The sequence below is a fragment of the Cetorhinus maximus genome, chromosome 5 (assembly GCF_964194155.1).
Source record: "Cetorhinus maximus chromosome 5, sCetMax3.hap1.1, whole genome shotgun sequence".
Classification (NCBI taxonomy): Eukaryota; Metazoa; Chordata; class Chondrichthyes; order Lamniformes; family Cetorhinidae; genus Cetorhinus; species Cetorhinus maximus.
In genome coordinates this window covers 172,569,997-172,590,090 of record NC_135883.1, presented here as the reverse complement: position 1 = coordinate 172,590,090, position 20,094 = coordinate 172,569,997, and the positions used below count along the sequence as shown (strand labels likewise).

General features: G+C 51.5%; 1 protein-coding gene across 1 annotated transcript in view; it reads right to left on the bottom strand.

Moving 5' to 3' along the window:
• Positions 1 to 17,996, bottom strand: part of LOC144680426 (F-box only protein 28-like) — a 27,101-nt gene extending 9,105 nt beyond the window's left edge. Inside the window, exon 1 of the mRNA XM_078541391.1 lies at positions 17,741 to 17,996. Coding sequence (XP_078397517.1) covers positions 17,741 to 17,975 — 235 coding nt within the window. The 5' untranslated portion in view covers positions 17,976 to 17,996. The remainder of the gene's footprint in view (positions 1 to 17,740) is intronic.
• Positions 17,997 to 20,094: the final 2,098 nt, after the last annotated feature.

Here is a 20,094-nt window from a genome sequence, read left to right as displayed (position 1 = left end):
TCCAGTCTCTCTCTCTCTCTCACTCTCTGCTCCCCGGGGTGTTATTTATTCCAGTCTCTCTCTCTCTCTCTGCTCCCCGGGGTGTTATTTATTCCAGTCTCTCTCTCTCTCTCTGCTCCCCGGGGTGTTATTTATTCCAGTCTCTCTCTCTCTCTGCTCCCCGGGGTGTTATTTATTCCAGTCTCTCTCTCTCTCTCTCTCTGCTCCCCGGGGTGTTATTTATTCCAGTCTCTCCCTCTCTCTCTGCTGCCCGGGGTGTTATTTATTCCAGTCTCTCTCTCTCTCTGCTCCCCGGGGTGTTATTTATTCCAGTCTCTCTCTCTCTGTCTCTCTCTGCTCCCCCGGGTGTTATTTATTCTAGTCTCTCTCTCTCTCTGCTGCCCGGGGTGTTATTTATTCCAGTCTCTCTCTCTCTCTGCTCCCCGGGGTGTTATTTATTCCAGTCTCTCTCTCTCTCTCTCTCTCTGCTCCCCCGGGTGTTATTTATTCAAGTCTCTCTCTCTCTCTCTGCTCCCCGGGGTGTTATTTATTCCAGTCTCTCTCTCTGCTCCCCGGGGTGTTATTTATTCCAGTCTCTCTCTTTCTCTCTCTCTGCTCCCCGGGGTGTTATTTATTCCAGTCTCTCTCTTTCTGCTCCCCGGGGTGTTATTTATTGCAGTCTCTCTCTCTCTCTCTCTCTGCTGCCCGGGGTGTTATTTATTCCAGTCTCTCTCTCTCTGCTCCCCGGGGTGTTATTTATTCCAGTCTCTCTCTCTCTGCTGCCCGGGGTGTTATTTATTCCAGTCTCTCTCTCTCTCTGCTCCCCGGGGTGTTATATATTCCAGTCTCTCTCTCTCTCTGCTCCCCGGGGTGTTATTTATTCCAGTCTCTCTCTCTCTCTCTCTGCTCCCCGGGGGGTTATTTATTCCAGTCTCTCTCTCTCTCTGCTCCACTGGGGTGTTATTTATTCCAGTCTCACTCTCTCTCTCTGCTCCCCGGGGTGTTATTTATTCCAGTCTCTCTCTCTCTTTTCTCCCCGGGGTGTTACTTATTCCAGTCTCTCTCTCTCTCTCTCTCTGCTCCCCGGGGTGTTATTTATTCCAGTCTCTCTCTCTCTCTCTCTGCTGCCCGGGGTGTTATTTATTCCAGTCTCTCTCTCTCTCTGCTCCCCGGGGTGTTATTTATTCCAGTCTCTCTCTCTCTGCTCCCCGGGGTGTTATTTATTCCAGTCTCTCTCTCTCTCTGCTCCCCGGGGTGTTATTTATTCCAGTCTCTCTCTCTCTGCTCCCCGGGGTGTTATTTATTCCAGTATCTCTCTCTGCTCCCCGGGGTGTTATTTATTCCAGTCTCTCTCTTTCTCTCTCTCTGCTCCCCGGGGTGTTATTTATTCCAGTCTCTCTCTCTCTCTCTCTCTCTCTCTGCTCCCCGGGGTATTAATTATTCCAGTCTCTCTCTCTCTGCTCCCCGGGGTGTTATTTATTCCAGTCTCTCTCTCTCTCTCTCTGCTCCCCGGGGTGTTATTTATTCCAGTCTCTCTCTCTCTGCTGCCCGGGGTGTTATTTATTCCAGTCTCTCTCTCTCTCTGCTCTCCAGGGTGTTATTTATTCCAGTCTCTCACTTTCTGCTCCCCGGGGTGTTATTTATTCCAGTCTCTCTCTCTCTGCTCCCCGGGGGGTTATTTATTCCAGTCTCTCTCTCTCTGCTGCCCGGGGGGTTATTTATTCCAGTCTCCCTCTCTCTGCTCCCCGGGGTGTTATTTATTCCAGTCTCTCTCTCTCTCCTCCCCAGGGTGTTATTTATTCCAGTCTCTCTCTCTCTCTCTCTCTCTCTCTCTGCTCCCTGGGGTGTTATTTATTCCAGTCTCTCTCTCTCTCTCTGCTCCCCGGGGTGTTATTTATTCCAGTCTCTCTCTCTCTCTGCTCCCCGGGGTGTTATTTATTCCAGTCTCTCTCTCTCTCTCTCTCTGCTCTCCGGGGTGTTATTTATTCCAGTCTCTCTCTCTCTCTCTCTGCTCCCCGGGGTGTTATTTATTCCAGTCTCTCTCTCTCTCTGCTGCCCGGGGTGTTATTTATTCCAGTCTCTCTCTCTGCTCCCCGGGGTGTTATTTATTCCAGTCTCTCTCTCTCTCTGCTGCCCGGGGTGTTATTTATTCCAGTCTCTCTCTCTCTCTGCTCCCCGGGGTGTTATTTATTCCAGTCTCTCTCTCTCTCTCTCTGCTCCCCGGGGTGTTATTTATTGCAGTCTCTCTCTCTCTCTGCTCCCCGGGGTGTTATTTATTCCAGTCTCTCTCTCTCTGCTGCCCGGGGTGTTATTTATTCCAGTCTCTCTCTCTGCTCCCCGGGGTGTTATTTATTCCAGTCTCTCTCTCTCTCTGCTCCCCGGGGTGTTATTTATTCCAGTCTCTCTCTCCCTCTCTCTCTGCTCCCCGGGGTGTTATTTATTCCAGTCTCTCCCTCTCTCTCTCTGCTCCCCGGGGTGTTATTTATTCCAGTCTCTCTCTCTCTGCTCCCCGGGGTGTTATTTATTCCAGTCTCTCTCTCTCTCTGCTCCCCGGGGTGTTATTTATTCCAGTCTCTCTCTCTCTGCTCCCCGGGGTGTTATTTATTCCAGTCTCTCTCTCTCTGCTCCCTGGGGTGTGATTTATTCCAGTCTCTCTCTCTCTGCTCCCTGGGGTGTTATTTATTGCAGTCTCTCTCTCCCTCTCTCTGCTCCCCGGGGTGTTATTTATTCCAGTCTCACTCTCTCTCTCTCTCTGCTGCCCGGGGTGTTATTTATTCCAGTCTCTCTCTCTCTGCTCCCCGGGGTGTTATTTATTCCAGTCTCTCTCTCTCTGCTCCCTGGGGTGTTATTTATTCCAGTCTCTCTCTCCCTCTCTCTGCTCTCCGGGGTGTTATTTATTCCAGTCTCACTCTCTCTCTCCCTCTCTCTGCTCCCCGGGGTGTTATTTATTCCAGTCTCTCTCTCTGCTCCCCGGGGGGTTATTTATTCCAATCTCTCTCTCTCTGCTCCCCGGGGTGTTATTTATGCCAGTCTCTCTCTCCCTCTCTCTGCTGCCCGGGGTGTTATTTATTCCAGTCTCTCTATCTGCTGCCCGGGGTGTTATTTATTCCAGTCTCTCTCTTTCTGCTCCCCGGGGTGTTATTTATTCCAGTCTCTCTCTCTCTGCTGCCCGGGGTGTTATTTATTCCAGTCTCTCTCTCTCTGCTCCCCGGGGTGTTATTTATTCCAGTCTCTCTCTCTCTGCTGCCCGGGGTGTTATTTATTCCAGTCTCTCTCTCTGCTCCCCGGGGTGTTATTTATTCCAGTCTCTCTCTCTCTCTGCTCCCCGGGGGGTTATTTATTCCAGTCTCTCTCTCTCTCTCTGCTCCCCGGGGGGTTATTTATTCCAGTCTCTCTCTGCTCCCCGGGGTGTTATTTATTCCAGTCTCTCTCTCTCTCTCTGCTCCCCGGGGTGTTATTTATTCCAGTCTCTCTCTCTCTCTCTCTGCTCCCCGGGGTGTTATTTATTCCAGTCTCTCTCTCTCTCTCTGCTCCCCAGGGTGTTATTTATTCCAGTCTCTCTCTCTCTCTCTGCTCCCCGGGGTTTTATTTATTCCAGTCTCTCTCTCTCTCTCTGCTGCCCGGGGTGTTATTTATTCCAGTCTCTCTCTCTCTGCTGCCCGGGGGGTTATTTATTCCAGTCTCCCTCTCTCTGCTCCCCGGGGTGTTATTTATTCCAGTCTCTCTCTCTCTGCTCCCCAGGGTGTTATTTATTCCAGTCTCTCTCTCTCTCTCTCTCTCTCTGCTCCCTGGGGTGTTATTTATTCCAGTCTCTCTCTCTCTCTCTCTGCTCCCCGGGGTGTTATTTATTCCAGTCTCTCTCTCTCTCTGCTCCCCGGGGTGTTATTTATTCCAGTCTCTCTCTCTCTCTCTCTCTGCTCTCCGGGGTGTTATTTATTCCAGTCTCTCTCTCTCTGCTCCCCGGGGTGTTATTTATTCCAGTCTCTCTCTCTCTCTGCTGCCCGGGGTGTTATTTATTCCAGTCTCTCTCTCTGCTCCCCGGGGTGTTATTTATTCCAGTCTCTCTCTCTCTCTGCTGCCCGGGGTGTTATTTATTCCAGTCTCTCTCTCTCTCTGCTCCCCGGGGTGTTATTTATTCCAGTCTCTCTCTCTCCCTCTCTGCTCCCCGGGGTGTTATTTATTGCAGTCTCTCTCTCTCTCTGCTCCCCGGGGTGTTATTTATTCCAGTCTCTCTCTCTCTGCTGCCCGGGGTGTTATTTATTCCAGTCTCTCTCTCTGCTCCCCGGGGTGTTATTTATTCCAGTCTCTCTCTCTCCCTCTCTGCTCCCCGGGGTGTTATTTATTGCAGTCTCTCTCTCTCTCTGCTCCCCGGGGTGTTATTTATTCCAGTCTCTCTCTCTCTGCTGCCCGGGGTGTTATTTATTCCAGTCTCTCTCTCTCCCTCTCTGCTCCCCGGGGTGTTATTTATTGCAGTCTCTCTCTCTCTCTGCTCCCCGGGGTGTTATTTATTCCAGTCTCTCTCTCTCTGCTGCCCGGGGTGTTATTTATTCCAGTCTCTCTCTCCCTCTCTCTCTGCTCCCCGGGGTGTTATTTATTCCAGTCTCTCCCTCTCTCTCTCTGCTCCCCGGGGTGTTATTTATTCCAGTCTCTCTCTCTCTGCTCCCCGGGGTGTTATTTATTCCAGTCTCTCTCTCTCTCTGCTCCCCGGGGTGTTATTTATTCCAGTCTCTCTCTCTCTGCTCCCCGGGGTGTTATTTATTCCAGGATCTCTCTCTGCTCCCCGGGGTGTTATTTATTCCAGGATCTCTCTCTCTCTGCTCCCCGGGGTGTTATTTATTCCAGGATCTCTCTCTGCTCCCCGGGGTGTTATTTATTCCAGGATCTCTCTCTCTCTGCTCCCCGGGGTGTGATTTATTCCAGTCTCTCTCTCTCTCTGCTCCCCGGGGTGTTATTTATTCCAGTCTCTCTCTCTCTGCTCCCTGGGGTGTGATTTATTCCAGTCTCTCTCTCTCTCTGCTCCCTGGGGTGTTATTTATTGCAGTCTCTCTCTCCCTCTCTCTGCTCCCCGGGGTGTTATTTATTCCAGTCTCACTCTCTCTCTCTCTGCTGCCCGGGGTGTTATTTATTCCAGTCTCTCTCTCTGCTCCCCGGGGTGTTATTTATTCCAGTCTCTCTCTCTCTGCTCCCTGGGGTGTTATTTATTCCAGTCTCTCTCTCCCTCTCTCTGCTCCCCGGGGTGTTATTTATTCCAGTCTCACTCTCTCTCTCCCTCTGTCTGCTCCCCGGGGTGTTATTTATTCCAGTCTCTCTCTCTGCTCCCCGGGGGGTTATTTATTCCAATCTCTCTCTCTCTGCTCCCCGGGGTGTTATTTATGCCAGTCTCTCTCTCCCTCTCTCTGCTGCCCGGGGTGTTATTTATTCCAGTCTCTCTATCTGCTGCCCGGGGTGTTATTTATTCCAGTCTCTCTCTTTCTGCTCCCCGGGGTGTTATTTATTCCAGTCTCTCTCTCTCTGCTGCCCGGGGTGTTATTTATTCCAGTCTCTCTCTCTCTGCTCCCCGGGGTGTTATTTATTCCAGTCTCTCTCTCTCTGCTGCCCGGGGTGTTATTTATTCCAGTCTCTCTCTCTCTCTCTCTGCTCCCCGGGGTGTTATTTATTCCAGTCTCTCTCTCTCTCTGCTCCCCGGGGGGTTATTTATTCCAGTCTCTCTCTGCTCCCCGGGGTGTTATTTATTCCAGTCTCTCTCTCTCTCTCTGCTCCCCGGGGTGTTATTTATTCCTGTCTCTCTCTCTCTCTGCTCCCCGGGGTGTTATTTATTCCAGTCTCTCTCTCTCTCTCTGCTCCCCGGGGTGTTATTTATTCCAGTCTCTCTCTCTCTCTCTGCTCCCCGGGGTTTTATTTATTCCATTCTCTCTCTCTCTCTCTGCTCCCCGGGGTGTTATTTATTCCAGTCTCTCTCTCTCCCTGCTCCCCGGGGTGTTATTTATTCCAGTCTCTCTCTCTCTCTGCTCCCCGGGGTGTTATTTATTCCAGTCTCTCCCTCTCTCTCTGCTGCACGGGGTGTTATTTATTCCAGTCTCTCTCTCTCTCTGCTCCCCGGGGTGTTATTTATTCCAGTCTCTCTCTCTCTCTGCTCCCCCGGGTGTTATTTATTCCAGTCTCTCTCTCTCTCTGCTCCCCGGGGTGTTATTTATTCAAGTATCTCTCTCTCTCTGCTCCCCGGGGTGTTATTTATTCCAGTCTCTCTCTCTCTCTGCTGCCCGGGGTGTTATTTATTCCAGTCTCTCTCTCTCTCTGCTCCCCGGGGTGTTATTTATTCCAGTCTCTCTCTCTCCCTCTCTGCTCCCCGGGGTGTTATTTATTGCAGTCTCTCTCTCTCTCTGCTCCCCGGGGTGTTATTTATTCCAGTCTCTCTCTCTCTGCTGCCCGGGGTGTTATTTATTCCAGTCTCTCTCTCTGCTCCCCGGGGTGTTATTTATTCCAGTCTCTCTCTCTCTCTGCTCCCCGGGGTGTTATTTATTCCAGTCTCTCTCTCCCTCTCTCTCTGCTCCCCGGGGTGTTATTTATTCCAGTCTCTCCCTCTCTCTCTCTGCTCCCCGGGGTGTTATTTATTCCAGTCTCTCTCTCTCTGCTCCCCGGGGTGTTATTTATTCCAGTCTCTCTCTCTCTCTGCTCCCCGGGGTGTTATTTATTCCAGTCTCTCTCTCTCTGCTCCCCGGGGTGTTATTTATTCCAGGATCTCTCTCTGCTCCCCGGGGTGTTATTTATTCCAGGATCTCTCTCTCTCTGCTCCCCGGGGTGTTATTTATTCCAGGATCTCTCTCTGCTCCCCGGGGTGTTATTTATTCCAGGATCTCTCTCTCTGCTCCCCGGGGTGTGATTTATTCCAGTCTCTCTCTCTCTCTGCTCCCCGGGGTGTTATTTATTCCAGTCTCTCTCTCTCTGCTCCCTGGGGTGTGATTTATTCCAGTCTCTCTCTCTCTCTGCTCCCTGGGGTGTTATTTATTGCAGTCTCTCTCTCCCTCTCTCTGCTCCCCGGGGTGTTATTTATTCCAGTCTCACTCTCTCTCTCTCTGCTGCCCGGGGTGTTATTTATTCCAGTCTCTCTCTCTGCTCCCCGGGGTGTTATTTATTCCAGTCTCTCTCTCTCTGCTCCCTGGGGTGTTATTTATTCCAGTCTCTCTCTCCCTCTCTCTGCTCCCCGGGGTGTTATTTATTCCAGTCTCACTCTCTCTCTCCCTCTCTCTGCTCCCCGGGGTGTTATTTATTCCAGTCTCTCTCTCTGCTCCCCGGGGGGTTATTTATTCCAATCTCTCTCTCTCTGCTCCCCGGGGTGTTATTTATGCCAGTCTCTCTCTCCCTCTCTCTGCTGCCCGGGGTGTTATTTATTCCAGTCTCTCTATCTGCTGCCCGGGGTGTTATTTATTCCAGTCTCTCTCTTTCTGCTCCCCGGGGTGTTATTTATTCCAGTCTCTCTCTCTCTGCTGCCCGGGGTGTTATTTATTCCAGTCTCTCTCTCTCTGCTCCCCGGGGTGTTATTTATTCCAGTCTCTCTCTCTCTGCTGCCCGGGGTGTTATTTATTCCAGTCTCTCTCTCTCTCTCTCTGCTCCCCGGGGTGTTATTTATTCCAGTCTCTCTCTCTCTCTGCTCCCCGGGGGGTTATTTATTCCAGTCTCTCTCTGCTCCCCGGGGTGTTATTTATTCCAGTCTCTCTCTCTCTCTCTGCTCCCCGGGGTGTTATTTATTCCTGTCTCTCTCTCTCTCTGCTCCCCGGGGTGTTATTTATTCCAGTCTCTCTCTCTCTCTCTGCTCCCCGGGGTGTTATTTATTCCAGTCTCTCTCTCTCTCTCTGCTCCCCGGGGTTTTATTTATTCCATTCTCTCTCTCTCTCTCTGCTCCCCGGGGTGTTATTTATTCCAGTCTCTCTCTCTCCCTGCTCCCCGGGGTGTTATTTATTCCAGTCTCTCTCTCTCTCTGCTCCCCGGGGTGTTATTTATTCCAGTCTCTCCCTCTCTCTCTGCTGCACGGGGTGTTATTTATTCCAGTCTCTCTCTCTCTCTGCTCCCCGGGGTGTTATTTATTCCAGTCTCTCTCTCTCTCTGCTCCCCCGGGTGTTATTTATTCCAGTCTCTCTCTCTCTCTGCTCCCCGGGGTGTTATTTATTCAAGTATCTCTCTCTCTCTGCTCCCCGGGGTGTTATTTATTCCAGTCTCTCTCTCTCTGCTGCCCGGGGTGTTATTTATTCCAGTCTCTCTCTCTCTCTGCTGCCCGGGGTGTTATTTATTCCAGTCTCTCTCTCTCTCTGCTGCCCGGGGTGTTATTTATTCTAGTCTCTCTCTCTCTGCTTCCCGGGGTGTTATTTATTCCAGTCTCTCTCTCTGCTCCCCGGGGTGTTATTTGTTCCAGTCTCTCTCTCTCTCTCTCTGCTCCCCGGCGTGTTATTTATTCCAGTCTCTCTCTCTCTGCTCCCCGGGGTGTTATTTATTCCAGTCTCTCTCTCTCTGCTCCCCGGGGTGTTATTTATTCCAGTCTCTCTCTCTGCTGCCCGGGGTGTTATTTATTCCAGTCTCTCTCTCTGCTCCCCGGGGGTGTTATTTATTCCAGTCTCTCTCTCTCTTTTCTCCCCGGGGTGTTATTTATTCCAGTCTCCCTCTCTCTGCTCCCCGGGGTGTTATTTATTCCTGTCTCTCTCTCTCTGCTCCCCGGGGTGTTATTTATTCCAGTCTCTCTCTCTCTGCTCCCCGGGGTGTTATTTATTCCAGTCTCTCTCTCTCTGCTCCCCGGGGTGTTATTTATTCCAGTCTCTCGCTCTCTCTCTGCTGCCCGGGGTGTTATTTATTCCAGTCTCTCTCTCTGCTGCCCGGGGTGTTATTTATTCCAGTCTCTCTCTCTGCTCCCCGGGGTGTTATTTATTCCAGTCTCTCTCTCTGCTGCCCGGGGTGTTATATATTCCAGTCTCTCTCTCTCTCTCTCTCTGCTCCCCGGGGTGTTATTTATTCCAGTCTCTCTCTCTGCTGCCCGGGGTGTTATTTATTCCAGTGTCTCTCTCTCTCTGCTCCCCGGGGTGTTATTTATTCCAGTCTCTCCCTCTCTCTCTGCTGCCCGGGCTGTTATTTATTCCAGTCTCTCTCTCTCTCTGCTCCCCGGGGTGTTATTTATTCCAGTCTCTCTCTCTCTCTGCTCCCCGGGGTGTTATTTATTCCAGTCTCTCTCTCTCTCTGCTCCCCGGGGTGTTATTTATTCCAGTCTCTCTCTCTCTGCTCCCCGGGGTGTTATTTATTCCAGTCTCTCTCTCTCTGCTCCCTGGGGTGTTATTTATTCCAGTCTCTCTCTTTCTCTCTCTCTGCTCCCCGGGGTGTTATTTATTCCAGTCTCTCTCTCTCTCTGCTCCCCGGGGTGTTATTTATTCCAGTCTCTCTCTCTCTCTCTCTCTGCTGCCCGGGGTGTTATTTATTCCAGTCTCTCTCTCTCTGCTCCCCGGGGTATTATTTATTCCAGTCTCTGTCTCTCTGCTCCCCGGGGTGTTTTTTATTCCAGTCTCTCTCTCTCTCTCTGCTCCCCAGGGTGTTATTTATTCCAGTCTCTCTCTCTCTCTACTGCCCGGGGTGTTATATATTCCAGTCTCTCTCTCTCTCTCTGCTGCCCGGGGTGTTATTTATTCTAGTCTCTCTCTCTCTGCTTCCCGGGGTGTTATTTATTCCAGTATCTCTCTCTCTGCTCCCCGGGGTGTTATTTATTCCAGTCTCTCTCACTGCTGCCCGGGGTGTTATTTATTCCAGTCTCTCTCTCTCTCTCTCTCTGCTGCCCGGGGTGTTATTTATTCCAGTCTCTCTCTCTCTGCTTCCCGGGGTGTTATTTATTCCAGTATCTCTCTCTCTGCTCCCCGGGGTGTTATTTATTCCAGTCTCTCTCTCTCTCTCTCTGCTCCCCGGGGTGTTATTTATTCCAGTCTCTCTCACTGCTGCCCGGGGTGTTATTTATTCCAGTCTCTCTCTCTCTCACTGCTGCCCGGGGTGTTATTTATTCCAGTCTCTCTCTCTCTCTCTCTCTGCTCCCCGGGGTGTTATTTATTCCAGTCTCTCTCTCTGCTCCCCGGGATGTTATTTATTCCAGTCTCTCTCTCTCTGCTGCCCGGGGTGTTATTTATTCTAGTCTCTCTCTCTCTGCTTCCCGGGGTGTTATTTATTCCAGTATCTCTCTCTCTGCTCCCCGGGGTGTTATTTATTCCAGTCTCTCTCACTGCTGCCCGGGGTGTTATTTATTCCAGTCTCTCTCTCTCTCACTGCTGCCCGGGGTGTTATTTATTCCAGTCTCTCTCTCTCTCTCTGCTCCCCGGGGTGTTATTTATTCCAGTCTCTCTCTCTGCTCCCCGGGATGTTATTTATTCCAGTCTCTCTCTCTCTGCTGCCCGGGGTGTTATTTATTCTAGTCTCTCTCTCTCTGCTCCCCGGGGTGTTATTTATTCCAGTCTCTCTCTCTCTGCTCCCCGGGGTGTTATTTATTCTAGTCTCTCTCTCTCTGCTGCCCGGGGTGTTATTTATTCCAGTCTCTCTCTCTCTCTCTGCTCCCCGGGGTATTAATTATTCCAGTCTCTCTCTCTCTGCTCCCCGGGGTGTTATTTATTCCAGTCTCTCTCTCTCTCTCTCTCTCTGCTCCCTGGGGTATTATTTATTCCAGTCTCTCTCTCTGCCCCCCCGGGGGTTATTTATTCCAATCTCTCTCTCTCTGCTCCCCGGGGTGTTATTTATGCCAGTCTCTCTCTCCCTCTCTCTGCTGCCCGGGGTGTTATTTATTCCAGTCTCTCTCTTTCTGCTCCCCGGGGTGTTATTTATTCCAGTCTCTCTCTCTCTCTGTTGCCCGAGGTGTTATTTATTCCAGTCACTCTCTCTCTGCTCCCCGGGGTGTAATTTATTCCAGTCTCTCTCTCTCTGCTGCCCGGGGTGTTATTTATTCCAGTCTCTCTCTCTCTGCTCCCCGGGGTGTTATTTATTCCAGTCTCTCTCTCTCTCTCTGCTCCCCGGGGTGTTATTTATTCCAGTCTCTCTCTCTCTCTCTGCTCCCCGGGGGGTTATTTATTCCAGTCTCTCTCTCTCTCTGCTCCCCGGGGTGTTATTTATTCCAGTCTCTCTCTCTCTCTCTCTGCTCCCCGGGGTGTTATTTATTCCAGTCTCTCTCTCTCTCTCTCTCACTCTCTGCTCCCCGGGGTGTTATTTATTCCAGTCTCTCTCTCTCTCTCTGCTCCCCGGGGTGTTATTTATTCCAGTCTCTCTCTCTCTCTCTGCTCCCCGGGGTGTTATTTATTCCAGTCTCTCTCTCTCTCTGCTCCCCGGGGTGTTATTTATTCCAGTCTCTCTCTCTCTCTCTCTCTGCTCCCCGGGGTGTTATTTATTCCAGTCTCTCCCTCTCTCTCTGCTGCCCGGGGTGTTATTTATTCCAGTCTCTCTCTCTCTCTGCTCCCCGGGGTGTTATTTATTCCAGTCTCTCTCTCTGCTCCCCGGGGTGTTATTTATTCCAGTCTCTCTCTCTCTCTGCTCCCCGGGGTGTTATTTATTCCAGTCTCTCTCTCCCTCTCTCTCTGCTCCCCGGGGTGTTATTTATTCCAGTCTCTCCCTCTCTCTCTCTGCTCCCCGGGGTGTTATTTATTCCAGTCTCTCTCTCTCTGCTCCCCGGGGTGTTATTTATTCCAGTCTCTCTCTCTCTCTGCTCCCCGGGGTGTTATTTATTCCAGTCTCTCTCTCTCTGCTCCCCGGGGTGTTATTTATTCCAGGATCTCTCTCTGCTCCCCGGGGTGTTATTTATTCCAGGATCTCTCTCTCTCTGCTCCCCGGGGTGTTATTTATTCCAGGATCTCTCTCTGCTCCCCGGGGTGTTATTTATTCCAGGATCTCTCTCTCTCTGCTCCCCGGGGTGTGATTTATTCCAGTCTCTCTCTCTCTCTGCTCCCCGGGGTGTTATTTATTCCAGTCTCTCTCTCTCTGCTCCCTGGGGTGTGATTTATTCCAGTCTCTCTCTCTCTGCTCCCTGGGGTGTTATTTATTGCAGTCTCTCTCTCCCTCTCTCTGCTCCCCGGGGTGTTATTTATTCCAGTCTCACTCTCTCTCTCTCTGCTGCCCGGGGTGTTATTTATTCCAGTCTCTCTCTCTGCTCCCCGGGGTGTTATTTATTCCAGTCTCTCTCTCTCTGCTCCCTGGGGTGTTATTTATTCCAGTCTCTCTCTCCCTCTCTCTGCTCCCCGGGGTGTTATTTATTCCAGTCTCACTCTCTCTCTCCCTCTCTCTGCTCCCCGGGGTGTTATTTATTCCAGTCTCTCTCTCTGCTCCCCGGGGGGTTATTTATTCCAATCTCTCTCTCTCTGCTCCCCGGGGTGTTATTTATGCCAGTCTCTCTCTCCCTCTCTCTGCTGCCCGGGGTGTTATTTATTCCAGTCTCTCTATCTGCTGCCCGGGGTGTTATTTATTCCAGTCTCTCTCTTTCTGCTCCCCGGGGTGTTATTTATTCCAGTCTCTCTCTCTCTGCTGCCCGGGGTGTTATTTATTCCAGTCTCTCTCTCTCTGCTCCCCGGGGTGTTATTTATTCCAGTCTCTCTCTCTCTGCTGCCCGGGGTGTTATTTATTCCAGTCTCTCTCTCTGCTCCCCGGGGTGTTATTTATTCCAGTCTCTCTCTCTCTCTGCTCCCCGGGGGGTTATTTATTCCAGTCTCTCTCTCTCTCTCTGCTCCCCGGGGGGTTATTTATTCCAGTCTCTCTCTGCTCCCCGGGGTGTTATTTATTCCAGTCTCTCTCTCTCTCTCTGCTCCCCGGGGTGTTATTTATTCCAGTCTCTCTCTCTCTCTCTCTGCTCCCCGGGGTGTTATTTATTCCAGTCTCTCTCTCTCTCTCTGCTCCCCGGGGTGTTATTTATTCCAGTCTCTCTCTCTCTCTCTGCTCCCCGGGGTTTTATTTATTCCAGTCTCTCTCTCTCTCTCTCTGCTGCCCGGGGTGTTATTTATTCCAGTCTCTCTCTCTCTGCTGCCCGGGGGGTTATTTATTCCAGTCTCCCTCTCTCTGCTCCCCGGGGTGTTATTTATTCCAGTCTCTCTCTCTCTGCTCCCCAGGGTGTTATTTATTCCAGTCTCTCTCTCTCTCTCTCTGCTCCCTGGGGTGTTATTTATTCCAGTCTCTCTCTCTCTCTCTGCTCCCCGGGGTGTTATTTATTCCAGTCTCTCTCTCTCTCTGCTCCCCGGGGTGTTATTTATTCCAGTCTCTCTCTCTCTCTCTCTCTGCTCTCCGGGGTGTTATTTATTCCAGTCTCTCTCTCTCTGCTCCCCGGGGTGTTATTTATTCCAGTCTCTCTCTCTCTCTGCTGCCCGGGGTGTTATTTATTCCAGTCTCTCTCTCTGCTCCCCGGGGTGTTATTTATTCCAGTCTCTCTCTCTCTCTGCTGCCCGGGGTGTTATTTATTCCAGTCTCTCTCTCTCTCTGCTCCCCGGGGTGTTATTTATTCCAGTCTCTCTCTCTCCCTCTCTGCTCCCCGGGGTGTTATTTATTGCAGTCTCTCTCTCTCTCTGCTCCCCGGGGTGTTATTTATTCCAGTCTCTCTCTCTCTGCTGCCCGGGGTGTTATTTATTCCAGTCTCTCTCTCTGCTCCCCGGGGTGTTATTTATTCCAGTCTCTCTCTCTCTCTGCTCCCCGGGGTGTTATTTATTCCAGTCTCTCTCTCCCTCTCTCTCTGCTCCCCGGGGTGTTATTTATTCCAGTCTCTCCCTCTCTCTCTCTGCTCCCCGGGGTGTTATTTATTCCAGTCTCTCTCTCTCTGCTCCCCGGGGTGTTATTTATTCCAGTCTCTCTCTCTCTCTGCTCCCCGGGGTGTTATTTATTCCAGTCTCTCTCTCTCTCTGCTCCCCGGGGTGTTATTTATTCCAGTCTCTCTCTCTCTGCTCCCCGGGGTGTTATTTATTCCAGGATCTCTCTCTGCTCCCCGGGGTGTTATTTATTCCAGGATCTCTCTCTCTCTGCTCCCCGGGGTGTTATTTATTCCAGGATCTCTCTCTGCTCCCCGGGGTGTTATTTATTCCAGGATCTCTCTCTCTCTGCTCCCCGGGGTGTGATTTATTCCAGTCTCTCTCTCTCTCTGCTCCCCGGGGTGTTATTTATTCCAGTCTCTCTCTCTCTGCTCCCTGGGGTGTGATTTATTCCAGTCTCTCTCTCTCTCTGCTCCCTGGGGTGTTATTTATTGCAGTCTCTCTCTCCCTCTCTCTGCTCCCCGGGGTGTTATTTATTCCAGTCTCACTCTCTCTCTCTCTGCTGCCCGGGGTGTTATTTATTCCAGTCTCTCTCTCTGCTCCCCGGGGTGTTATTTATTCCAGTCTCTCTCTCTCTGCTCCCTGGGGTGTTATTTATTCCAGTCTCTCTCTCCCTCTCTCTGCTCCCCGGGGTGTTATTTATTCCAGTCTCACTCTCTCTCTCCCTCTCTCTGCTCCCCGGGGTGTTATTTATTCCAGTCTCTCTCTCTGCTCCCCGGGGGGTTATTTATTCCAATCTCTCTCTCTCTGCTCCCCGGGGTGTTATTTATGCCAGTCTCTCTCTCCCTCTCTCTGCTGCCCGGGGTGTTATTTATTCCAGTCTCTCTATCTGCTGCCCGGGGTGTTATTTATTCCAGTCTCTCTCTTTCTGCTCCCCGGGGTGTTATTTATTCCAGTCTCTCTCTCTCTGCTGCCCGGGGTGTTATTTATTCCAGTCTCTCTCTCTCTGCTCCCCGGGGTGTTATTTATTCCAGTCTCTCTCTCTCTGCTGCCCGGGGTGTTATTTATTCCAGTCTCTCTCTCTCTCTCTCTGCTCCCCGGGGTGTTATTTATTCCAGTCTCTCTCTCTCTCTGCTCCCCGGGGGGTTATTTATTCCAGTCTCTCTCTGCTCCCCGGGGTGTTATTTATTCCAGTCTCTCTCTCTCTCTCTGCTCCCCGGGGTGTTATTTATTCCTGTCTCTCTCTCTCTCTCTCTCTCTCTCTGCTCCCCGGGGTGTTATTTATTCCAGTCTCTCTCTCTCTCTCTCTGCTCCCCGGGGTGTTATTTATTCCAGTCTCTCTCTCTCTCTGCTCCCCGGGGTGTTATTTATTCCAGTCTCTCCCTCTCTCTCTGCTGCCCGGGGTGTTATTTATTCCAGTCTCTCTCTCTCTCTGCTCCCCGGGGTGTTATTTATTCCAGTCTCTCTCTCTCTCTCTGCTCCCCCGGGTGTTATTTATTCCAGTCTCTCTCTCTCTCTGCTCCCCGGGGTGTTATTTATTCAAGTATCTCTCTCTCTCTGCTCCCCGGGGTGTTATTTATTCCAGTCTCTCTCTCTCTGCTGCCCGGGGTGTTATTTATTCCAGTCTCTCTCTCTCTCTGCTGCCCGGGGTGTTATTTATTCTAGTCTCTCTCTCTCTGCTTCCCGGGGTGTTATTTATTCCAGTCTCTCTCTCTGCTCCCCGGGGTGTTATTTGTTCCAGTCTCTCTCTCTCTCTCTCTGCTCCCCGGCGTGTTATTTATTCCAGTCTCTCTCTCTCTGCTCCCCGGGGTGTTATTTATTCCAGTCTCTGTCTCTCTGCTCCCCGGGGTGTTATTTATTCCAGTCTCTCTCTCTGCTGCCCGGGGTGTTATTTATTCCAGTCTCTCTCTCTGCTCCCCGGGGGTGTTATTTATTCCAGTCTCTCTCTCTCTTTTCTCCCCGGGGTGTTATTTATTCCAGTCTCCCTCTCTCTGCTCCCCGGGGTGTTATTTATTCCTGTCTCTCTCTCTCTGCTCCCCGGGGTGTTATTTATTCCAGTCTCTCTCTCTCTGCTCCCCGGGGTGTTATTTATTCCAGTCTCTCTCTCTCTGCTCCCCGGGGTGTTATTTATTCCAGTCTCTCGCTCTCTCTCTGCTGCCCGGGGTGTTATTTATTCCAGTCTCTCTCTCTGCTGCCCGGGGTGTTATTTATTCCAGTCTCTCTCTCTGCTCCCCGGGGTGTTATTTATTCCAGTCTCTCTCTCTGCTGCCCGGGGTGTTATATATTCCAGTCTCTCTCTCTCTCTCTCTCTGCTCCCCGGGGTGTTATTTATTCCAGTCTCTCTCTCTGCTGCCCGGGGTGTTATTTATTCCAGTCTCTCTCTCTCTCTCTGCTCCCCGGGGTGTTATTTATTCCAGTCTCTCCCTCTCTCTCTGCTGCCCGGGCTGTTATTTATTCCAGTCTCTCTCTCTCTCTGCTCCCCGGGGTGTTATTTATTCCAGTCTCTCTCTCTCTCTGCTCCCCGGGGTGTTATTTATTCCAGTCTCTCTCTCTCTCTCTGCTCCCCGGGGTGTTATTTATTCCAGTCTCTCTCTCTCTGCTCCCCGGGGTGTTATTTATTCCAGTCTCTCTCTCTCTGCTCCCTGGGGTGTTATTTATTCCAGTCTCTCTCTTTCTCTCTCTCTGCTCCCCGGGGTGTTATTTATTCCAGTCTCTCTCTCTCTCTGCTCCCCGGGGTGTTATTTATTCCAGTCTCTCTCTCTCTCTCTCTCTGCTGCCCGGGGTGTTATTTATTCCAGTCTCTCTCTCTCTGCTCCCCGGGGTATTATTTATTCCAGTCTCTGTCTCTCTGCTCCCCGGGGTGTTTTTTATTCCAGTCTCTCTCTCTCTCTCTGCTCCCCAGGGTGTTATTTATTCCAGTCTCTCTCTCTCTCTACTGCCCGGGGTGTTATATATTCCAGTCTCTCTCTCTCTCTCTGCTGCCCGGGGTGTTATTTATTCTAGTCTCTCTCTCTCTGCTTCCCGGGGTGTTATTTATTCCAGTATCTCTCTCTCTGCTCCCCGGGGTGTTATTTATTCCAGTCTCTCTCACTGCTGCCCGGGGTGTTATTTATTCCAGTCTCTCTCTCTCTCTGCTGCCCGGGGTGTTATTTATTCCAGTCTCTCTCTCTCTGCTTCCCGGGGTGTTATTTATTCCAGTATCTCTCTCTCTGCTCCCCGGGGTGTTATTTATTCCAGTCTCTCTCTCTCTCTCTGCTCCCCGGGGTGTTATTTATTCCAGTCTCTCTCACTGCTGCCCGGGGTGTTATTTATTCCAGTCTCTCTCTCTCTCACTGCTGCCCGGGGTGTTATTTATTCCAGTCTCTCTCTCTCTCTCTCTCTGCTCCCCGGGGTGTTATTTATTCCAGTCTCTCTCTCTGCTCCCCGGGATGTTATTTATTCCAGTCTCTCTCTCTCTGCTGCCCGGGGTGTTATTTATTCTAGTCTCTCTCTCTCTGCTTCCCGGGGTGTTATTTATTCCAGTATCTCTCTCTCTGCTCCCCGGGGTGTTATTTATTCCAGTCTCTCTCACTGCTGCCCGGGGTGTTATTTATTCCAGTCTCTCTCTCTCTCACTGCTGCCCGGGGTGTTATTTATTCCAGTCTCTCTCTCTCTCTCTGCTCCCCGGGGTGTTATTTATTCCAGTCTCTCTCTCTGCTCCCCGGGATGTTATTTATTCCAGTCTCTCTCTCTCTCTGCTGCCCGGGGTGTTATTTATTCTAGTCTCTCTCTCTCTGCTCCCCGGGGTGTTATTTATTCCAGTCTCTCTCTCTCTGCTCCCCGGGGTGTTATTTATTCTAGTCTCTCTCTCTCTGCTGCCCGGGGTGTTATTTATTCCAGTCTCTCTCTCTCTCTCTGCTCCCCGGGGTGTTATTTATTCCAGTCTCTCTCTCTCTGCTCCCCGGGGTGTTATTTATTCCAGTCTCTCTCTCTCTCTCTGCTCCCCGGGGTGTTATTTATTCCAGTCTCTCTCTCTCTCTCTCTGCTCCCCGGGGTGTTGCTGAATGATTTTGAGCTGGATTTTCTCACCATTCTCAGGCCGCTGATCTCGTCATACGACATCAACCCGAGGATGGAGTCGATGGCGACGATGGGGAGGTTGAGGAGCGGGTTATCTTGATGCAGCTGTTCTGTCCCGGGAAGTGTTCTGGACTCGGTGCCGGTGCCTGGCTCAGGCCCTGAGTCTCCGCTGGCCCCGGGCTCCCTCTCGCTCTGCTCCGCCCGCTCGGCCGCCATCTTCCTGGAGCGGACGTGACGCACACGCGGCGTCATTGGCGCCTGTCAACGTCATTCCGTTTAACGTCTTTCCGTCTAGGATTGACCTGCTCTGCGCATGTGTGCGATGTTCAGCTTTGGACATCATTTTGATCAAGATTATTCGCTGTAACTGCGATCCCCCTGATCCGAGAGATCCCCCTGAACCGAGAGATCCTCCGAACCAAGAGATTCCGCTGAACCGAGAGTTCCCCCTGAACAGAGAGATCCCCCTGAACAGAGAGATCCCCCTGAACAGAGAGATCCCCCTGAACAGAGAGATCCCCCTGAACAGAGAGATTCCGCTGAACAGAGAGATCCCCCTGAACGGAGAGATTCCGCTGAACGGAGAGATCCCCCTGAACAGAGAGATCCCCCTGAACAGAGAGATCCCCCTGAACAGAGAGATTCCGCTGAACAGAGAGATCCCCCTGAACGGAGAGATTCCGCTGAACGGAGAGATCCCCCTGAACAGAGAGATTCCGCTGAACGGAGAGATCCCCCTGAACGGAGAGATCCCCCTGAACAGAGAGATCCCCCTGAACAGAGAGATCCCCCTGAACAGAGAGATCCCCCTGAACAGAGAGATTCCGCTGAACAGAGAGATCCCCCTGAACGGAGAGATTCCGCTGAACGGAGAGATCCCCCTGAACAGAGAGATTCCGCTGAACGGAGAGATCCCCCTGAACAGAGAGATCCCCCTGAACAGAGAGATCCCCCTGAACGGAGAGATCCCCCTGAACGGAGAGATCCCCCTGAACAGAGAGATCCCCCTGAACAGAGAGATTCCGCTGAACGGAGAGATCCCCCTGAACAGAGAGATTCCGCTGAACGGAGAGATCCCCCTGAACAGAGAGATCCCCCTGAACAGAGAGATTCCGCTGAACGGAGAGATCCCCCTGAACGGAGAGATCCCCCTGAACAGAGAGATCCCCCTGAACGGAGAGATCCCCCTGAACGGAGAGATCCCCCTGAACGGAGAGATCCCCCTGAACAGAGAGATCCCCTTGAACTAAGAGATCCCCCTGAAACGAGAAATTCCCTTTGAACAGAGAGACCCCCCCCACCCCCGAAACGAGATCCCCTGAACCCAGAGATCCATTAAACAGACAGATCCCCCTGAACGGAGACATCCCCTAGAACAAAGAGATCCCCATCAACAGAGAGAACCACCTGAACTGAGAGATCCCCTGAACCGACAGACCCCCTGAACAGCAAGAAGCCCTTGAACAGAGAGACCCCCCTGAACAGAGAGATCCCCATGTACAGAGAAATCCCCTTGTAGAGAGATCCCCCTGAACAGAGACATCCCCTAGAACAGAGATCCTCCTGAACCGAGAGATCACCCTGAACAGAGAGATCCCCCTGAACAGAGAAATCCCCCTGAACAGAGAGATCCCCTTGAACAGAGAGATCCCCATGAACCCAGAGATCCCCCTGAACCCAGAGATCCCATAGAACAGAGATATCCCCTAGAACAGCGATCCCCCTGAACAGAGAGATCCCCCTGAACAGAGAGATTCCCCTGAACAGATAGGTCCCCGTGAACACAGAGATCCCACTGAACAGAGAGATCCCCCTGAACCGAGAGATCCCCATGAACAGAGAGATCCCCATGAACCGAAAGATCTCCCTGAACCGAGAGATCCCCCTGAACCGAGAAATTCCCTTTGAACAGAGAGATCCCCCTGAACCGAGAGATCCCCCTGAACCGAGAAATTCCCTTTGAACAGAGAGATCCCTCTGAACAGAGAGATCCCCCCTGAAACGAGATCCCCTGAACCCAGAGATCCACCTGAACAGAGATATCCCCCTGAACAGAGACATACCCTAGAACAGAGATCCTCCTGAACTGAGAGAACCCCCTGAACAGAGAAATCCCCCTGAACAGAGAGAGACACCCCTGAACAGAGAGATCCCGCTGAACAGAGAGATCCCCTTGAACAGAGAGATCCCCCTGAACCCAGATATCCCGCTGAATAAAGAGATCCCCCTGAACCGAGAGATCCCATAGAACAGAGATATCCCCTAGAATACTGATCCCCCTGAACAGAGAGATTCCCCTGAACAGAGAGATCCGCTGAACCCAGAGATCCCCGTG